The following is a 17,438-nucleotide window of genomic DNA, read 5'->3' as shown; positions in this document are numbered from 1 at the left end:
GCTGCCACCATCTGCTGTGTCGCCTGGGCCAACCCCCGCTCTAGCCCATGGGCTAGCAGCTCTGCACAAATGCTTTCCCTGTTGCTCCTGTCACAGCCTCACCGTGTTCCCCCCTTCTGGTCACCCTAAAGTCACCAAGGTGACAAAGTGGGGTCAAGAGACAGCGTTGAGAAGAGAAGGTCCAGGTGTGTGTGGAGCAGGAGTGCAGACTGGGGGAGCTGAAGCAGATGGGGCATCCTGGAAGGGTTCTTGGAGGACATACAAGGAATCCAGGCAGTGCAGAGGGAATGCAGGAAGGGTGCGAAGAAGGGGAACTCTGCAGTGACAAACTCGGGGGAGACTCCTCTCAAAGCCCTTTACATCCCTCATAAAGCCCTGCTATCTCTCCTTCAAGCACCATCCCACAGCTCAGTACGAGCCCAGGCACTCTTCAAACAGCCCATCACCAGCTTCCCAGCCTCTCCTAGGAGAGGGAAACTGAGGAGCAAGGACAAGGCTGTAGTGGTGATGTGAGATACAGAAACAGTGATGGGACCAGCACACACCCAGTGAATTCTGGAGGAGGAGGAGGGTTCATTGCCAAGGCAGCAGTGGAGAGTGCTGACACATGAAAAAATAAACAAACAAAACCCTGCAGCAATTAAACATTGTGACACCGAGTTCAACTTGCCTTATGATTTTGTGTGGTTTTATGTTTTTAACGGCCTTTTAAGTTATTTTTTATGGTTAGTATTTTATGGCCTTCCAGAACATGGAAATGCAGCTGAACTTTAAAGGATATGCAAACAACGAGGCATGAAAATATGTTCAAATGTCATTTCCACAACAGAACCTTAACTCTGCCATGTTTGAGCAATTCCCCAGTGCACCAAGAATATGCACTCAGTGGTAATTACACCTGACTGAGACAGGAATTATATTCAAGAAACTTTTCTGTGTTTAGTTTTTCTCTCAGGGAAACAATCCCAGAATTTCCAAAGTGCTGCTGGAGAGATTCTGATTAGACACAAGGTAAATTTTTCACAATGAGAACAATCAGACATTGGAATAATCTCTCCAGGGAAATTGTGGATCCCTCAACATTGGACACTTTAAAATTCAGCTGCACAGGGTGCTGGACCGTCTTGTTTCAACTGTGATTTTGCCAAGAAAAGTTGGGTCAGATAATTCTTGAGATCCTTTACAACCTGGTATTCCATGATTCTGTGATAAGTTGCTTCCTGGAGTGCTGTCTGCCCTGGCTGTTCAAGGACAGCCCAGGGAAGCTGTGCAGTCACTGTGCCTGGTGAGAATATGCTCTCACTGGAGGGTGAATATTCATTCTCTCAAATTCTGTAAAATCCTCCTGAGTATCTCCATGATAGGGGTCTTATACATAATGTACTATACTTAATGTTGTTGCTCTTGAAATACTTCAGGTCTAAAAATTGGAGTAATTTAGATAGTATATGATTAAAGTCTAAGCATGATGTTTGCATGATCTGTTTTCATCCCCAGATCTCACCCATTTATGATATCTTACCATGCTGCAATTACCTATTTACAGCACTATGCTTATGTTTTTAATATAATGTTTTATGTAAAATGACTGCTTAGATATGTCTTGCAAAAATCAGGAGCCCTACTTGAAATCCACAGCCCATGGCTTCCTCCTGAATGTACTATCCCTGAGTTAGGAATGATCAGAGTTTCCTGCTAATCACATCACCGTCTTTATAGTCCATTGGAAATCTCCTCTTAAATTACGTTAATCAATCACAGTTAACACGAGTTCTGAAATGCAAGCTGCAGCTTTAAAGTGGCTTAATTTAATGGATGGTCTTTTCAGAGTTATTGATAATAAGAGCCAGAGAGTTAGAGATGTGCCAGGGTTTCATAACAAAATCTATCCACGCCGGGCTGGTTTAATCAAGGAAGCTGCTTGCATAATGTGAAGAGCACTCGCTCTCCCCCAAATATGTGACTGTTGGAGAAACAGATGGTGATGCTAACCCGAAAGAATCAGGCTATAAATACATTCAGGATAACAATATAAATGGAGATAATTATTCAAAGTCTAAGGAGATGGTGGGACAATTAAGCCAGCTCGTAAGCAGAATGTCCAGCAGAGTGAAAAGCAGGATTTCCATAACACAGTAAGAAATTATTCCCTGAGTGCAGCCAGTTCATGCAACTCTTGAGAGCGGTGCTACCTCTGACAGGCAAGGAAGAGGTCACATAAGGGCATAAAAATACAAGATATTAACAGCAGTCCATTGAAATCAGTGAAAACTCTTATATCATAGAATCATAGACTGGTTTGGGTTGGAAGGGAGCTTGAAACTCATTTAGTTCCACCCCCTGCCATGGGCAGGGACACCTTCCACTATCCCAGGTTGCTCCAAGCCCCATCCAACCTGGCCTGGAACACTTCCAGGGATGGGGCAGCCACAGCTTCTCTGTGCCAGTGCCTCACCACCCTCACAGCCAGGAATTTCTTCCTAGTAAGTAATCTAAACCTACTCTCTTTCAGTTTGAAGCTATTCCCCCTTGTCCTGTCACTCCATGCCCTTATAAAAAGTCCCTCTCCAACTTTCTCTCAGCTATGTTAAAGCAGTGGAAGGCCACAATTAGGTCACCCCCAAGCCTTCTCTTTTCTTTTCCAGCTGAGCAATCCCAATTCTCTCAGCCTTTCCTCATAGCAGTGCTGCTCCATCCCTCTGATCATCTCGGTGGCCTCCACTGGAATCGCTCCAACAAAATAAAATTTGTAGGACAGTTCTTTTTGCCTAATGCAGTCCTTTTTCTCTCCCCTTTTTCTTTTTCAAGATCCTGTTGGTATTCAAGCCACTGGCAGAAGAAAGACCCTTTCGGATGTCCTGCAGACACGTCATTGTCACAGCGCAGCGCTGCTCCCTCCTCCGCGCCGCTGCCTCGAGGTGGCAGAGGCAGAACCCGCCCGGAGGGTTAAAAGGGAACGTTTTTCATAAAGAAAATCACTTTTCTGTACTCGCCCCGAAACAGGCAGCTCTCAGCTGAATTAATCCCCGCGGAGCACTTGCAAACGTTGCAAACATAAAGGAATGTGTCCTGCAGCACAAACGCTGCGTGGCTACGGCACGGAGCAGCACGCCCAGCTAATACTCCGCTCCCTTGAAAGCCAAAATGCCTGCCTGGACCCCTGCAGAGACTCGGATTTCAGCTGGACCCAGGCATATTTCAACAGCAAAGCATTATTATTTTTAATTGGTCAGAAAATAAACAGTCTTCTGTGTCCCTGCATTGGCTGGCTTAATCTGTGTACTCGCTTCTAAGCCTCCCTAATCTCTGTGCGCAGGCTAACGGGGGCACGTACCCATCCCTTCCTCACAAAACCAAGGAACTGCATACTTAGGGCCAGCTTTAGACCTTCTGGAGATCGCAGAGAGCTTCCTCACCTTTTCCTAGCACATGGATTCAAGGGACCCACTTATCAGCTCTCTGAAAGGACACTGAGAAGGAAAACCCACTGCTTGGGGTTCTGTTAATTTCTGGATCTGGGTCCTGCTGTAGGATTTTGGCTTAATTGATTTGAATGTTTGCAAAACAAAAATGTGTATTTCTCTGCTCTTAAACATCCTCAAGGGGAGTAATGAAAACACTGGTGGTGTCTGGAGCACTGCTGTTTCACTCTAAAACACAGTGCTCCTCCCACCCGAGAATCCCAATTCCATGTGTTATCCATGGGAAAGACCCCAAAAGTCCCTATGGTGAGGGCTTTCAGCCCCTCAATGCTATTTTAGAAAGGGCTGTACTGTGAGGGATGGAGTGGCAGTACTAAAACCTGTGGATTCAGTGGTTTAATTTAACCTCAAGTTTTGAAAAGCAAAAGAAATCTGAAGTTTCTAAAGTCACTCTGGGTATTATGTGAACAATATAATTATAATACCCTCTGGGTATTATATTTCAGATCATGGAGGTTGGACTCAATGATCCTGGAGATCTGTTCCAACCTATATGATTCTCTGTTTCTGTGATTCTGTGAAGTTGAGGATTTAATGTCAGAGCAGGGCTTAGGGTCAGCCTGCTTTGGGGTGGTGGGTCCAGTGCTTTATTTTATTGTCAGCCTAACTTTGTAGTGGAGTGTGTAGGACGGGGGGAAAAATATCCAAGAGACTTGACAGATGGTTCATGTTTTAGCTGAGACTCCAATATGCACGTGGATGGCTTCCTCAGCACTTTATCTCTGGGAAAATTGTAATATGTGGTGTACCTTGGCATTAACTGAATCGATTTTGTCGAAGGATATGAAGAAGAGCTGGGGCTGTACAGTGATTCCATTATGGATGTGAGCATCGGTCCTCCCGGGCTGGATTCCCAGAGCAACTGCAACGGATTCCAGTGACCTTGGGCCAGTCAGCAGAAGCCTGGTTCTACTCTGAAGAGTGAGAGTGTAAAAATGGCATTTCCTACTCAGCAGATCTGGGCTCTGTGTGCTCTCCAAGTCACATCTGCTGACTTTAGTGACAAAAATAAGTTCTTACGGCTTTCCTGCTCTGTGAGCACTTCAGAAACACGAGAGCTGGGAAGCAGAAGCTGGATCCTGTGCCTCCTTGATTACTGTAAATCCCAGCCAGCAGTGGGGCTGCACTGGCATCACCTGGCCTTGCCTAGATTTCCTGTTAGTGCCAGCGGTGAGATACATGGATGAAAGGAATCCAAGTTGATTCTCCTGACTGAGTTTTAATTGCAGTTGACATTTATCAGGTTTGCTGTTGGAGGAAGAAGAAATCTGTTCGTCCTTAACAGGATTACATTCAATACAATTTGTTGGTCACAAACTTTTTCAAAGTGGAGTTGTTTTAAACAAACTTCCCTCTCTGTAACAGGGGGAGCTGTTCTCACTTTCCCTGAATTAGACTCATGGCTACTCCATTCCAGTGACTGCTGTTTAGTGGGAAGAGAGAGCCCCCTTAAAACGGATGCTACCAGCTGGTGTACAGGTGAGTCTTGTGATGGAGATGTGCACTGATTTGTGTGATGGACATGTGCACTGATTTGTGTGCTGGATGTCCCCAATATTCAATTTGGGAAAGTTATTCAGCAGCAAAATTAACGGTAACTATTTTAAAATTGCCTTTACCTTCTGTGGCATGTCCTGACATACTTAGGATGGCTGATACATCTCCTCACAGGTGCCAGGAGTAGCAGCATAAGGAGCAGCATTCTGCTGTCAGGACAATGATTTTTTTAGTTCATTTTATACAGGCAAAATATATCTTCATATAAATTTTTATGTGACCTAGTCTCTTAATTAGGACATGCTATTGGTACTTTTTGGGTTCTGCAATAAGACTGCGACAGGAATATCACCTTTGAAAAGAATCTGATGTATCATTACTTTGTACAACAGAGCTGGCTGCTATAACAATACACAGATTTTACAAGAGGCTCTTACAAAAATTAGGTATCGTTATTTTACAGAAGAAGTGGAGGCTGAGAGCAGTGAAATTCAGTTTTGAAAGTCCTCTAACAAGGCAGGGCTGAGAATGGGACATGAGTGCCGCTCTTTCCCAGCTACGCTACCTGCATGGAAGAATGAACCTGTTTACATCCAAATTTAGTCTCTGAATTCACCTCAGGTGGGAATTCCTGAAGGACAAGACCAATAGAGGATTGCACTGAAGTGTCTCAACCCAGAGCAAGGGTAAGAGGGGAGAGGCATGGATGTTTGTTATCGTGCTGTGGAAGTGGGGCCTGTTTTGCTTGGTTACATGTATGCTCCATGGCATACTGATCTGAGTTAAAAATCAGTATTTACAACTAATAAACCATAGAAAGGAATAACAAAAGAGTGCTCTCTGGTGATTTCTGATTTCTGCTTCTTTCATCATGCCTCTTTCTTTCAGTCTGCAGATATTTTTGTTGATAACGCAGAAGCCTCTGATTTTGGCAGGTTATGCGGGGTAGAGAAACTTGCAGCGTATGGGGAATGTGCAATTTTAGGCAGGGAAAAAACCACAGATAACCAGATATTTTGGTTACAGTGCTTCTAAGTGAAATATTTAACCTTGAGAGGACACGGTGCCAATCTGGGTTCAGAGTTGATGGCAAGGGGGAAGTGGAAACCTCTCCAGTCTATTAAGTGCTCTGCATCCTTAGAGAACAGTAAATCATCCGATACACACGCTTTACATTTTAACTAACTTTCCCAATAATTGTAAAGGTTAGAGAGAAAAGGGGTTGAAAACACTATCATAGAGTGGTTTGTGTCGGAAGGAACCTTAAAAATCATCTTATTCCAACCCCTTGCCATGGGCAGGGACATCTTCTACTTGGAGATCCCTTGTTCTGAATCCCAGGTCAGCTGTTAGGGGGAAATTGTGCAGCCGCTGAAGCCCAGCCCCTGGACTCATCCCTGAGGGCTCTGATTTCTGCTGGGGTGGTCTCTGTCATCCTGCCCCTCTCCCCACACACTGAACAGCTGAACATCTTGGGAATCAATCCCAAACCCACAACAAGGTGCAGTGCTGTCCTTGAGAATTGATTTTGGTTTCCTGGAAAATCTGGCTGCACCATTAACTTGGGAGGTGGCACCTCCTGCACGGCTGAGCCACCCCCTCTTCTCAGCCAGAGCTCTTGGCCAAAATGAGTTGGCCAGGACTGAAGTTGAACCTGTGAAGAGTGTTGAGTCCCTAACCCGGGAGTTAATGGTGTTTAAAATGGCATGAAAAATGCTCTTACCTCTTCATTCCCTCCCACCCCATCTCCCTTAGAGGAGAAAGGCAACATCCTTTCTTTTCACATATTTGTATTTTATTTATGAAGATGCTGCAGCACTAGAAATATTGATTAATGAATAATTTTCCCAGATTTTACAGTTCAGAGAGGCACAGCCAGAGGGGACTTTCCCCACTGTTTTGTGTGACCATTTCCTCCCCCAGGCCTAACTCTGAAGTTCTTTCTGATGCCTTTTGTCACTGGCTGTCTTTATTGCTGATACAGGCACTTCAACACTTTTATTTTCAACTCATGCAGGGGTTAGCAATATTTCCCCGAAAAAAATTGCCCTAACTTGCAACAAATCTGTCTTTTGGAAGTTTTAATATTGGACGCACGGTGCTACAACCAAATGAATTGGGTTGAATCCAGTTTGGTTGAAATCCAGTAGAAAACACAGTGTTTCTCTAAAATTAAACAGGTAAAACTTTGGGGTGTGTTTAGAGACACAAAGAGAGCAAATCACTAATATAAATGTTATTACCAGTAGCACAACGAACAGAAAAAATAATGAACAATCTGTTGATAAGGAATATCTCATTTTCTTCCATCAGCTATGTTGTTTATCTAAAGAGCTGAGTGACCTGTGCCAGCAGGTTACATCTCACTTTGTGTGGAAAAAAGGAAGAGTTTATTTTATAGTTTGTTGTCATAACTGGAGGATTCACTGATTTGCTTCGTGTGGCAGACCTGGCATGTTCATAAGGAAGTCAAGATTTTAATTCACCTGTCCTATACCTTCCCTCTATTCCTTCCTATCAATTCCACCCCCCAAAAATCCCTCCATCCCGGTCATTGCTTCCTGTGAGAAATCATTATGGTCTCTCCTCACCTGTCCCTGCCCAGCTCAAACGCTTTGCACCTGCTGCAGCCCCACTCTGAATGAGTCACCGCCTGAGAGGGCGTATAAAACCCTCTGTGTGCAGCAGAGACCTTGTGGTGCCCCTGATACTGGGCTTAGGGGAGTGAGAGGAAGCTGAGCTGGTCTCACCTTTTGGGTTTGGAGTCAAGGTATGGGGCTTCTGAGTTGCTCTTTGGTAAAGTGAATTGATGTGTGAGCAAGGACGTGATGGTGTAAAGGTTTTCTTGTTAGTTATGGGGGGTTTGTTGGGGAAAAAAAATGGGTGGGAGGAGGAAAGCACTAGCAGAACTGTTTACCTGTCCTGGCCAAATAGGTGCTTAAAACAAAGCATCCAAAAAAGGGGAATTGAACTAAGCTCTTCTGATTCACGTGTTCTTATTTAAGAAGTTGTTCTCCTTTGCAGAGGGAGTATTAGGGGAAGGTGACCTCTGCAGCTGAAAACACTGGAGGAGAACCTGTAATAGATGGAAAACTACTAAGGGTGCCGTAGGCCTTGTTGTTACAGCCCCTTGTAAGCGAAGAGCGGCAGCTCCTCGGGTCCGGCACTGAGGAAGAACTAGCTGCGGGGGCTGAGGGCTTGGATGCTCAAACTTCCCTTTGGAGAAGGAGCAAACGGCAAACGCGGGTGCCGAGGAGCACGAAGCCCACCAGGGGCAGGCGGGGACCGGCGGTCGGGCGGAGCGGGCCGGCCCCCGACACCGCCCGCCGGTGGGCGGCCCGCTCCGCTCCGCCCGTGCGGCCGCGGGGCTGGGGGAGCGAGGCACCGGGCGGCGGCGGCGGGAGCCAGGTGAGGCCGGGACACACACGCACCCAGCCGGCACCGCACCCCCGTGCCGCGTTTGCCCAGGACTCCTGCGTTTTGAATCGATTCGGGTTTTTTCCGACGATGCTCGGCTGCCCGCGGGGCAGCGCATCCTCGGTTCGGCTCTTTGTTCCCGGCGAGCGGCTGGTCCCTGCAGCCCCGGGGGATGGGGAAGGGGCAGCGGGGCGAGCGGGGGGTGCGGTCCTGCCGGGATGGGGGTCCCGGTGGGTTCGCTCGGAATATCTTTGGGAATGGGTGTGTGTTTCTCGCGGGGGTGGTTTGGGGGTGACCGCCGCTGTTCCTCTGTCCTGTCGCGGGCCTGGGCAGGAGGAATCTCCGGACCCTTGTTCGCACTTGATCCCCTGCCGGGTGGGGAAAGGATGCACTTCTGTGGTGTAAAGTCACCTGTGAATATGACTAAGGAAGACGGGGAGATGGACGTGTGCCCGGCGTGCTGGGTGTAATCAAGCCTTGAGCTAGCCCTAATCCCATTCCCTGGACCCCACGCAGGTTCCGCCCGAGCCAAAAGGGCCTGACAAGGTGCATTTAATCTGCTCTTAAACCTTCACCTGCAGGGACTCATGATCCTCCAGCTCTGCTGTGTGTCAGCGTTAGGTGAGGCGCTGAAATTGTGGAGCGTTTCTTGCTGATTGGAATCCGAGTAGCTATCCCTCTGCTCCCAGGCGGGCTGGGGAGCAGCATTTCTGTCCTTCTCCTGCTTGAAAACTGCTGCACCCTTTGACCTCATTCTTAAACACCCCCTCCTCCCTATCTTAATCCCTCAGGAATTTGGTAGACCTTAGACTTCTGTGGTGCCGGGGACCTAGCACGGGTCAGAAGCCACAGAGAACTATGCAGCTTTTACTCGCAAATCCAAGTAGGGATTTCCATAGGTAGTCCGTGTGCTGTTCTGAACAAAGCAAGTGATCGCTTGGTGGTTGGGGGAATAATGCCTAAAACACGTTGTGTCTCTGGCTCCCCGAAGAAACTACTGCTGGAATGCCGAGGCTGGAAGTGGAGGTGGTGTGTTATGTATTAAGGTTTCTCACTGGGACTGGTAGGAAGCTGGCCTTACAGAATATCAATATCTCATTTGTTTGCTTGTAAGGATGCATCCTCAAGGGTAGGGGAGGATACGCCCCTCTGATGTGTGCTTGTCTCAACATAATTTTTCTCACCTGACTTCGTGTTGGTGGCTGGTGTAGAGTCGTGTCGCTGTTGGAGGTGATCGAACTGGTTGAGGTCTGTTTCCCTGAAGTATGTGCTGTAAAAGCATTAGCTCACCAATTCACTCGGTTGAACTGGGCAAGGACATAAAGCAAGATGAGATGAAGGAATTTTTCTGGGCTTGTGCACAAAAGTAGGAGTTGGAGCTCTGCAGTGTATTATGTGCTGCCTTTTGTATTCAGCACAAGTAATGAGGCTTGGATGGCATACATTAGCACCCTGTAACAGAGCACTTGGCGGCTGGCAGTTGTTTGACTTGTATGTTTTGGCTACATTTTCACATTAAAAGACTTGCAGCTTTTTTGTCTGGTTCCCTTATCAATTGTCAGGTGAATTGCGGAGCTGAGCACAGCCCAGGCTGACACCAAGCTTGTGCTTGGAGATGTGAGAAGCTGTGCTCAAAGGCAAGACAGAGATTTGTCTGGGGCTCACCTGTTCATGTCCTGTGCTCTCCGCTTTGATGCGTGCAGCCACTTCATCTTGCAAGTGAGTGTCCTCCCTGTATCAGAGGGATTGTTAGGGCAGAGTTATTAATTAGAGTTGAAAACTCGATACTGTTTTTCCCCCTCACTGTTTCAACAATTTGGCTACATAACCATAACTTGCCAAAGACAGAAAATAACAGCTAACTTTTTTTTTGGGGGGGGGGGGGTGGGGGGCGTTTCTCTAAGTTAACTGGCTGGGTGAAACTCTTAAAAAGCTCTCTGAGGGAGTAGCTGCACACAGCTGGGACACAGGGGGGAGTTTAATCCTTTGCAGCATGTGTCCATAAACCACTGGTCCATGCAAGGAACGGCTATTGAAGGAGAGACATCTGCTCTGTTCTGTGCTGGTCCCCTGCAAGCCTGCCCTGTTGGAGTGACCATAACAGGCTGGGGCTCCTTCTGAGCTGGCTTTTGTTGGTCCCCCCAAGAGCTGGTTTCAAACAGGTCTCCAGAATTCAGAGGGCTTAATGGTTTAAGAACTATTGCAAGTGCTAATTGTATGGAGCAGGGAAGCAGCCTGGCTCAGAAAGATCCAACTGAGACTGCTTCAGCTGGTGACCAATTTATGTTTATTGTCCCTCAGCTTCCTGACTTCCCCACTGAGGTAGGTGGTTCTTATTCTTGTGGGTAGCTCCTGGAGATGCCCCGTTTTTGGCCCTTGTTTTCAGCCCAGCAGTCCTTTGTGTTATTTTCCAGCCTACGAGGTGTTAAAAGAAAAGTTATTATTTTCCATGCTAAAGATAAAGCTCCCTGGCTGCCTGCAGTTGCGCTGCCTTTGCGGCTGGAGGAACTGCATCTCCTGGGATTTGGTGTTATTAAGTGCAGGGGAAGTAGCTGGCACTGTCTCTTGCCCTCAGTGTGTGCTTCCTATTGGAAGCAAGGATTAGTTTTCCACTGAGAGCCTGGCCAGTGCTTGGCAGCTGCCTCCAGGGCTTCAGCTCTGAGGATGCCAGGTGAAATCTGGGGACGAGGAGTTCCTGCAGCATGAAATATTGAGGTACTACCTTCAGGCTGGTAAGAGAAAAGCTCAGGCTTACTACAGAGGAGGTGCTTGGTCAGGGCAGTGTGTTCCAGCCTGCTTTTATCGCCTGGCTGAGGCTGGAGAGCAGGCTGACTATAAAAATAGCCAGATGGGAGGATAAATGTATAACTCAGTGTGGCTTGAGGAGCAAACTGCTCTGCAGCCAGGTACCTGCAGCTTCTGCATTCAGTGGAAGTGCTACAGCAAGGTGTCAAACTCTGCTTAAGGAGATAGCCAGGTCACTGCTGTTCATACACTCGCTAATCCAGCCTCTTCCTAAAGCTAAGTAGATCTTAAGCCCTGACTAATCTTCTTTGAAGTTTGAACCTGTGCCATTATCCTGCAGCAAGCTCCATGCCGCTATCTCCTGCTTTCACTGAGTGTGAAAGTCTAGGTTAGCTTACATCTGGTTGTTGTGGATTTCCGGAGCAAATAACACTCTAATATGATTTTTGCCCTATAGAAATGTAGGATTATGGCCAGCAGGGCTTTTCAGACTGGGGGAAACAATATGAGGCTGCCCAAAGGATTCCAGGAATTCTTTTATCAGGCTGGTACTGAGTGCCCACATTATCTACCAGCCAGAAGGAGGAAAGGTGCTAGTAAAGATGGAATAAGCTTGTTGGGAGGAGATAAACATTTTAGTTTTTCTCCTAATCACATTCTGAATGTCTTGGGCTAGTGGAGAGCCTAGAGCTAGAAAGCTACAAACTATCTGTACAGATGTGTATATACATATGTATAATGTGTATGACTGCAAGAGAAGTGCTTTTCTAGTGCAGCTGGAGTTCTGTTTAGCTTTAAGCACTGCAGAAAGCATTTGTGCCACCTAAAGGCTCCTGACTTCTTGAGAAGTTGTATTTAGAGCCAAACTATTTTTTAAATAGAAAAAAAAAAAACCCCAACTTCTTGATGTTTCAGTATGCCTGATCTTAACAGGCACTTGTTAAAGGGGTGTGAGGTGAATGTGATTTATATTCAGCTGCATGGTAAGTCAGATGAATGTAGTTAGGCACTAACAATTTAACTTGAATAATATATTCTTTGTGCTTTTTAATTACAAAAGTGAATAAAGAATTAGCCTGGAAGAAGAGCTAAATATTGTCAGTTTTCAGCTATTTTTTGATGGGGGGAATAGAGAAAATAGATGGGTGGCCACCCATCCTTCAGAGATAGAAGATGCTAAAAATAAAGTGGAAGGTATCTAGGCTGGTGAGGAGGTTTTTGGTGGCTTCTGCTTGTCCCTGAGCACCTGGTGCATGTGTGTGGCCTGTGATGGGGAATTATTGCAGCAGCTCAAACTGCTGGGATGAGGCTTCAGGGAGAATGGAAAAAGTGACTCAGTGTGCCCTGAAGGCTCAGCCAGATGCTGGAGCCTGCAGTGGTTGACTCTGAGCTGTGTTGCTGCACTCTGTGGGTACAAATGTGAGTAATACTCCTGTAAGTGCTGTTTGGGTGGGGAAATGAGGAGTGTGGCAGGTTTAGGATTTATCCTGGTGCCTGTGAGCAGCAAGACTGCACAGGGTGACCATTGCTCTTCTTTGGAAGACTGAGGGGTGGTTCTGACAACCCCAACTTCTTTCCTTTACTATTATTAGTCCTGCAGCCCAAAGGTACGAGCAGTTCACTTGTGAATGATAAAATCTCACCTCATTCCACCCCTTGCTGTGGGTAGGGACACCTTCCACTATTCCAGGTTGCTCCAAGCCCTGTCCAACCTGGCCTGGAACACTGCCAGGGATGGGGCAGCCACAGCTTCTCTGGGCACCCTGTGCCAGGGCCTCCCCACCCTCAGTTAAGAATTTCTTCCTAATATCCTATCTAAACCTACTCTGTCAGGTGAAAGCCATTCCTCCTTGCTCTGTCACTCCATGACCTTTTCCAAAGTCCCTTTTCAGCTCTCTTGGAGCTACTTTAGGCACTGGAAGCTGCTCTGAGGTCTTCCTGGAACCTTCTCTTCTCCAGCTTCCAACTCTCTCAGCCTGTGTCCATAGTAGAGGTGCTCCAGCCCTGTGATCAACTTGGTGGTTCTTCTCTGGACTCATTCTAACAGGTTGATGCCTTTCTCATGTTGGGGGCCCCAGAGCTGGCCACAGAACTGGAGAAACACATGAGACAAAGCATGTGAAGCTGCTGATGGCTGGAGGCCCTTGCAGTAGGGCTTGACTGTGCCTGTGACCAGCCGCCTCTGCTGTGTGACAGAGGGATGTTTGCTGTGTGCATGGGACTGGTGTGAGCAGCTGTCCCACATGGGACGAGTGGGGCCTTGGATGGGATGGTCTTCTGGAGTGGTGGAGTAGCCCAGGACTGAGGCACATGCCCAAGGGAGGTGTCTGGATGCTGGAGCTGTGTGCCTGGAGGCAGCAGAGCTTGCCAGGGGCAGGCTGTCAGCTGGCTGGATCACTGCTGGGCTACAGGTTCAGTGCTCCCTTGGAAACTCTTGACTCACACAGTGATTCTGGAAGTGCCTCCATGGTGCAGTGCAGCCTGGGCACTGTGCTAATGCAGCAGTGCTGCTGTCTGGGCTGTAGCTTCCTCTGTGGGGCCAAGGACCTCAGCCAGGACATGGCACAGATGCAGCCCTAAAGCCTCCTGGTGTGGCTCCAGTCCTATGTTCTCCCCCACAGACCCATCTTGTTCTCTGTGCGGATTCCTTGGTTTCCCCCTGTGCCAATGCACAGAACAGGGCTGGCCATAACAAACCCGAGATGTCATGGTCCTGGCAAGTGTCATTTTTGGACTTGGTTTAGGACAAATGGGTTGATCCACAGCATTGCTTGCAGGTCTGATGCCTGCTGGGTAGAGCACAGCACTCTGTTGCTGGGGTGAGAGCTGGGCAAGGTCTGTCCTGGGCTTCAGATCAACATTTGGTCTTGTCTGACATTTCCAGGTAGGGTAGGCTAAGAACAGTAAAAGAGATGGAGGAATTCATTGCTTGGAATTTTGTAGGAGGGGTCTGCTCACAACAGGCCATAGACTTGGTCACCCAGTTATTTTAGGCCCTGGTTATGAGTATTTGTAATCTTGGTTCCTCTTTCCCTTTCTAGGTCTTGCACTCTTGATTTGTCAGCCTTGCAGGCTTCTGGACACATCTCCTCTCAGCCATGAGGAGATCAATAGGATTTAACATCTGTGTGGTCACCTGCAGCATCCTGCTCTTGTCCTCCAGCCTGCCATGCCTTGCAGCTCAGCCTCTGGAGGAGTGGGATGTGACAAAGGTCCAGCATGGCCCCTGGGCAGGGAATGGGCTGGAAGATGACAGGACAGGCGTGGTGGACTTGAAAAACAATCTGGGCCCTTCTGAGCAGACAGTTTCTGAAGAGCCATGTGAAGTGTCAGTGAAGCCATCTGGGACACCCTTAGATGAAGCTTTTACTGCAGGAGGAGAAGTGCTCTCTGCCAGCCTGAGCCATGTCATCCCCAGCAGCCAGGGCCTGGGGGATCACCCCTCTGCTGGGGCACTGCCTGCTGTGCATGAGGAGGAGCTGGTGCCCACAGAGTCACAGCTGGGTGAGGGTGAAGCACTCAAGGCCATGCTGACCACAGCTGTGACCACACTGAGCCCTCCAGTCCAGGAGGAGTCTGGTGGTCCTGTTGGTGAGGCCACCACAGAGAGTGGTGTGGCAGTGGAGCCCAGCTCTTCTGGCCCCTCAGCAAACACCCTTTCTGGTACCACTGTGGAGGAGGAGGAGGAGGCAGCAGAGAGCACCTCACACCCCTCAGCTGTGCCCCAGCCCACACTGAACCCCAGCTCTCCCACCTGGGAAGCAGCAAGTGACCACCCTGCCATCCCAACTCCCCAGGCTCGGGGTGTGACCTCTGAGCTGGGAATGCTGAGAGCCCACACAGGGAGCCCTCTGAAAGCCCTGGCTCCACCAATATCTGTGGCTGCCAAACATCCCCTTGTGGTGACTGAGGCCACCCTTCACCCAGAAGCAGGGACAGGTGCCACGCAAAAAGAGCTGCCCACTACAGCTGGCACTGTTGCCATCCCCCCTATGGACACTGTGCCACCTGACTGGGATGACACAAAACTCAGGGACATCAGTCAAGGGGTAGGCCTATCTCATGAGGTGACAGAGGACCTGGGGATAACAGAACCATCCCAGACCCCTGAGGAAGGTGTGGTGGAGGAAGAAGATGCAACAAGAGCAGTGCCCTCCCCTGTGTCTCCTCCACCAGCTCCAGAGCTTGCCAAGGAGACCAACTGCACAGTGCCAGTGCAAGGCGAGGAGCTGCCTGCGACTTCCCCAGGCAGCAGCAACACTTTCCACACTGGGAACCTGTCAGATGCAGACACAGCTGATCTTGGCTCACTGGAAAACATAAGTGCAGTCACAGCAGAGGAGGAGAAAAGCGTCCCTCCATCACAGCCGGAGGCTGCTGTGGTGACAGATACCCAGCCTGAGCTCTCTCCTACTCTGGAGAGTTCATGGAAAGGTAAAACTTGCCTGTTACAGACACTTGCCTCTCAGTGGGGGTTTAGCAGGGATGCTCTTGGCAATCTGTGCTTTATTTCTGGGACTTAAAGCAAGCTGTACCAGCAGACTGTGAGCCACTGATGCCCTAAGTGGCTTTACAAGGATGCTCAGGTCAAGAGGTCTGTGCAGAGAGCTGCTGTCCCTTATGACAGAAACTGCTGGTGTTGTATCCTCCCCTCATAGTGAAGTGGTGGCCAGGCTGTGGCTGTCCAGTACTTGTCCCAACTCTTACCTGTAGGCAGAGCTGCTCCTCCTGGACAGCCTGCCACAGGCTGATGGTGTCACCTTGCCCTGTAAAGACCTCCAGAGACGGCCCCTTCAGCTTCATGACAGTGCTCCTGCTTAGTGTTTAAAATATAAAGGGAGTGCTAAAAAAAAAGGCTGGTCAGGTGTTGGGCAATGACATGTTTCTAGGTTGATGAGGACTTTTTAATTGCTGGGCATCTTTATTCTTCCCTCTTTGGCTGCAGATGCAAAAGGATGATTTCCTTTCACTGCATCCAAAATACCTAATTTTTTCTGTAAAAGAAAGGAAGCTAATTGCAGGCTGGTACTGAAACCTGACTGATTAATTTCTAGATTAATTTATAAGCACTTGACTTGTCAGCAGGTTCCCTCTCTGCTGTTTCCCAGATGTTGGGGAAACAACACTGTCAGTAAGACTTGTGCAACAAAAATAAACCCTTCTGCATAGCTGAAGTTTCATTGGGGGCTGGTCACTGAAGGCTGCCCTGATGATGCTTGGCTGGACCTGCTGCTGGCACTGTGGCTCTGGAATTGTTACTGCATGGAGTTACATTCCTTTTATATTCCTTCAGCTGTGTGCTCTGTTGCTGTCTCCTGTCCTGTGAGTTTGTCCTGACATGTGTTCTTGCTGTAGGTGTTACTCAGGAGGTGACAACAGCTGCCCAGGAGGCTGGTGCTGCTCTGTCAGCTGTGACAGAGGTGCCTGGTGCCACCCAGGGAACAGGGGCTGCAAGCTTTCCTCAGGAGAACAGTGGGGAGGACACCCAGATGCTGACGGCTCCGAGTGCCAGTGAGGTGCTGGTGGCAACTGGTGCTTCCTCTACAGTGAACCCTGTGGATGCAGAAGGTAGGATTCTGCTTCAAGGACTCACACTAGATGGGATGTTATATCTGAAACCAGTGTCAGGGCTTGCACACTCCAGTCTCAACACAACATCCTTATTTAAGTGACTTTTTTTTTTTTTTTGCTAACAGTCTTCACACTGCTTCTAGCCCTGGGCTGCCACTGCATTCTGCCCATGCTGTGAGATCCACCATGCTGAAACTTGCCAGTATATGGATTTTTTTTCCCCAAATAGCTGGAGTAGAGGTTGAAAAAAAAAAAAAAAAAGCCCCAAACCAAACAAGCCCCTTATCTGTCCTTGCTAGCAATCTTTAGACACTTAAGCAATTTTTTTATTTATGGAAGGAGAGTTTTTACTTCTGGAGCCCAAGGCAGTCACGGATTGCTGATGCTCAGTCCAGAGGATGAAAATACTTCATCGGGGTAGCATGGGAGCCCATGGTGGGGCAAAGACACCCTCCTGCAAGAGCCTGGCAAGCCCTTGGGTGTGGAAGCTTGCACTGATACTCACTTTCACTGAGGAATGGGGCATTGTTCTCAGGTTGATGTAGTCATACAGAAATGCTTTGAGCAGTCATGTTCACGTAGCTGCTGCCTGCTGGCTTGGTGTCACCTTGGCAGGTACCTGTGGGAGTCTGTCTTCCTGACAGGGGTGTAGCAAGGGTTCCCTCAGCACAAGGCTGGCCTTGAGCTGGAGTGTATTTCTGCAGTAGTGGGGACCACTGTAATGAA

General features: G+C 48.4%; 1 protein-coding gene and 1 long non-coding RNA gene across 3 annotated transcripts in view; one reads left to right on the top strand and one right to left on the bottom strand.

The window, feature by feature from the left end:
* Positions 1 to 2,508: 2,508 nt before the first annotated feature.
* Positions 2,509 to 13,092, bottom strand: LOC116445663. Its single transcript, XR_004240851.1, has 3 exons — positions 13,004 to 13,092; positions 11,540 to 11,541; positions 2,509 to 2,534 (listed from the first exon to the last, which is right to left on the bottom strand). It is a non-coding gene; the product is annotated as an uncharacterized LOC116445663 (long non-coding RNA).
* ARMH4 (armadillo like helical domain containing 4) overlaps positions 8,346 to 17,438 on the top strand; it is a 57,253-nt gene continuing 48,160 nt past the window's right edge. For both annotated transcript variants that reach the window (XM_032112529.1, XM_032112528.1), the window contains exons 1-3: positions 8,346 to 8,387; positions 14,183 to 15,575; positions 16,497 to 16,709. In XM_032112529.1, coding sequence (XP_031968420.1) covers positions 14,240 to 15,575; positions 16,497 to 16,709 — 1,549 coding nt within the window. In that variant the 5' untranslated portion in view covers positions 8,346 to 8,387; positions 14,183 to 14,239. The remainder of the gene's footprint in view (positions 8,388 to 14,182; positions 15,576 to 16,496; positions 16,710 to 17,438) is intronic.

The sequence above is a fragment of the Corvus moneduloides genome, chromosome 6, assembly GCF_009650955.1.
Source record: "Corvus moneduloides isolate bCorMon1 chromosome 6, bCorMon1.pri, whole genome shotgun sequence".
Taxonomy (NCBI): domain Eukaryota; kingdom Metazoa; phylum Chordata; class Aves; order Passeriformes; family Corvidae; genus Corvus; species Corvus moneduloides.
The sequence above is the reverse complement of the archived record's forward strand: the minus strand, read 5'-3'. Positions and strand labels throughout refer to the sequence as shown.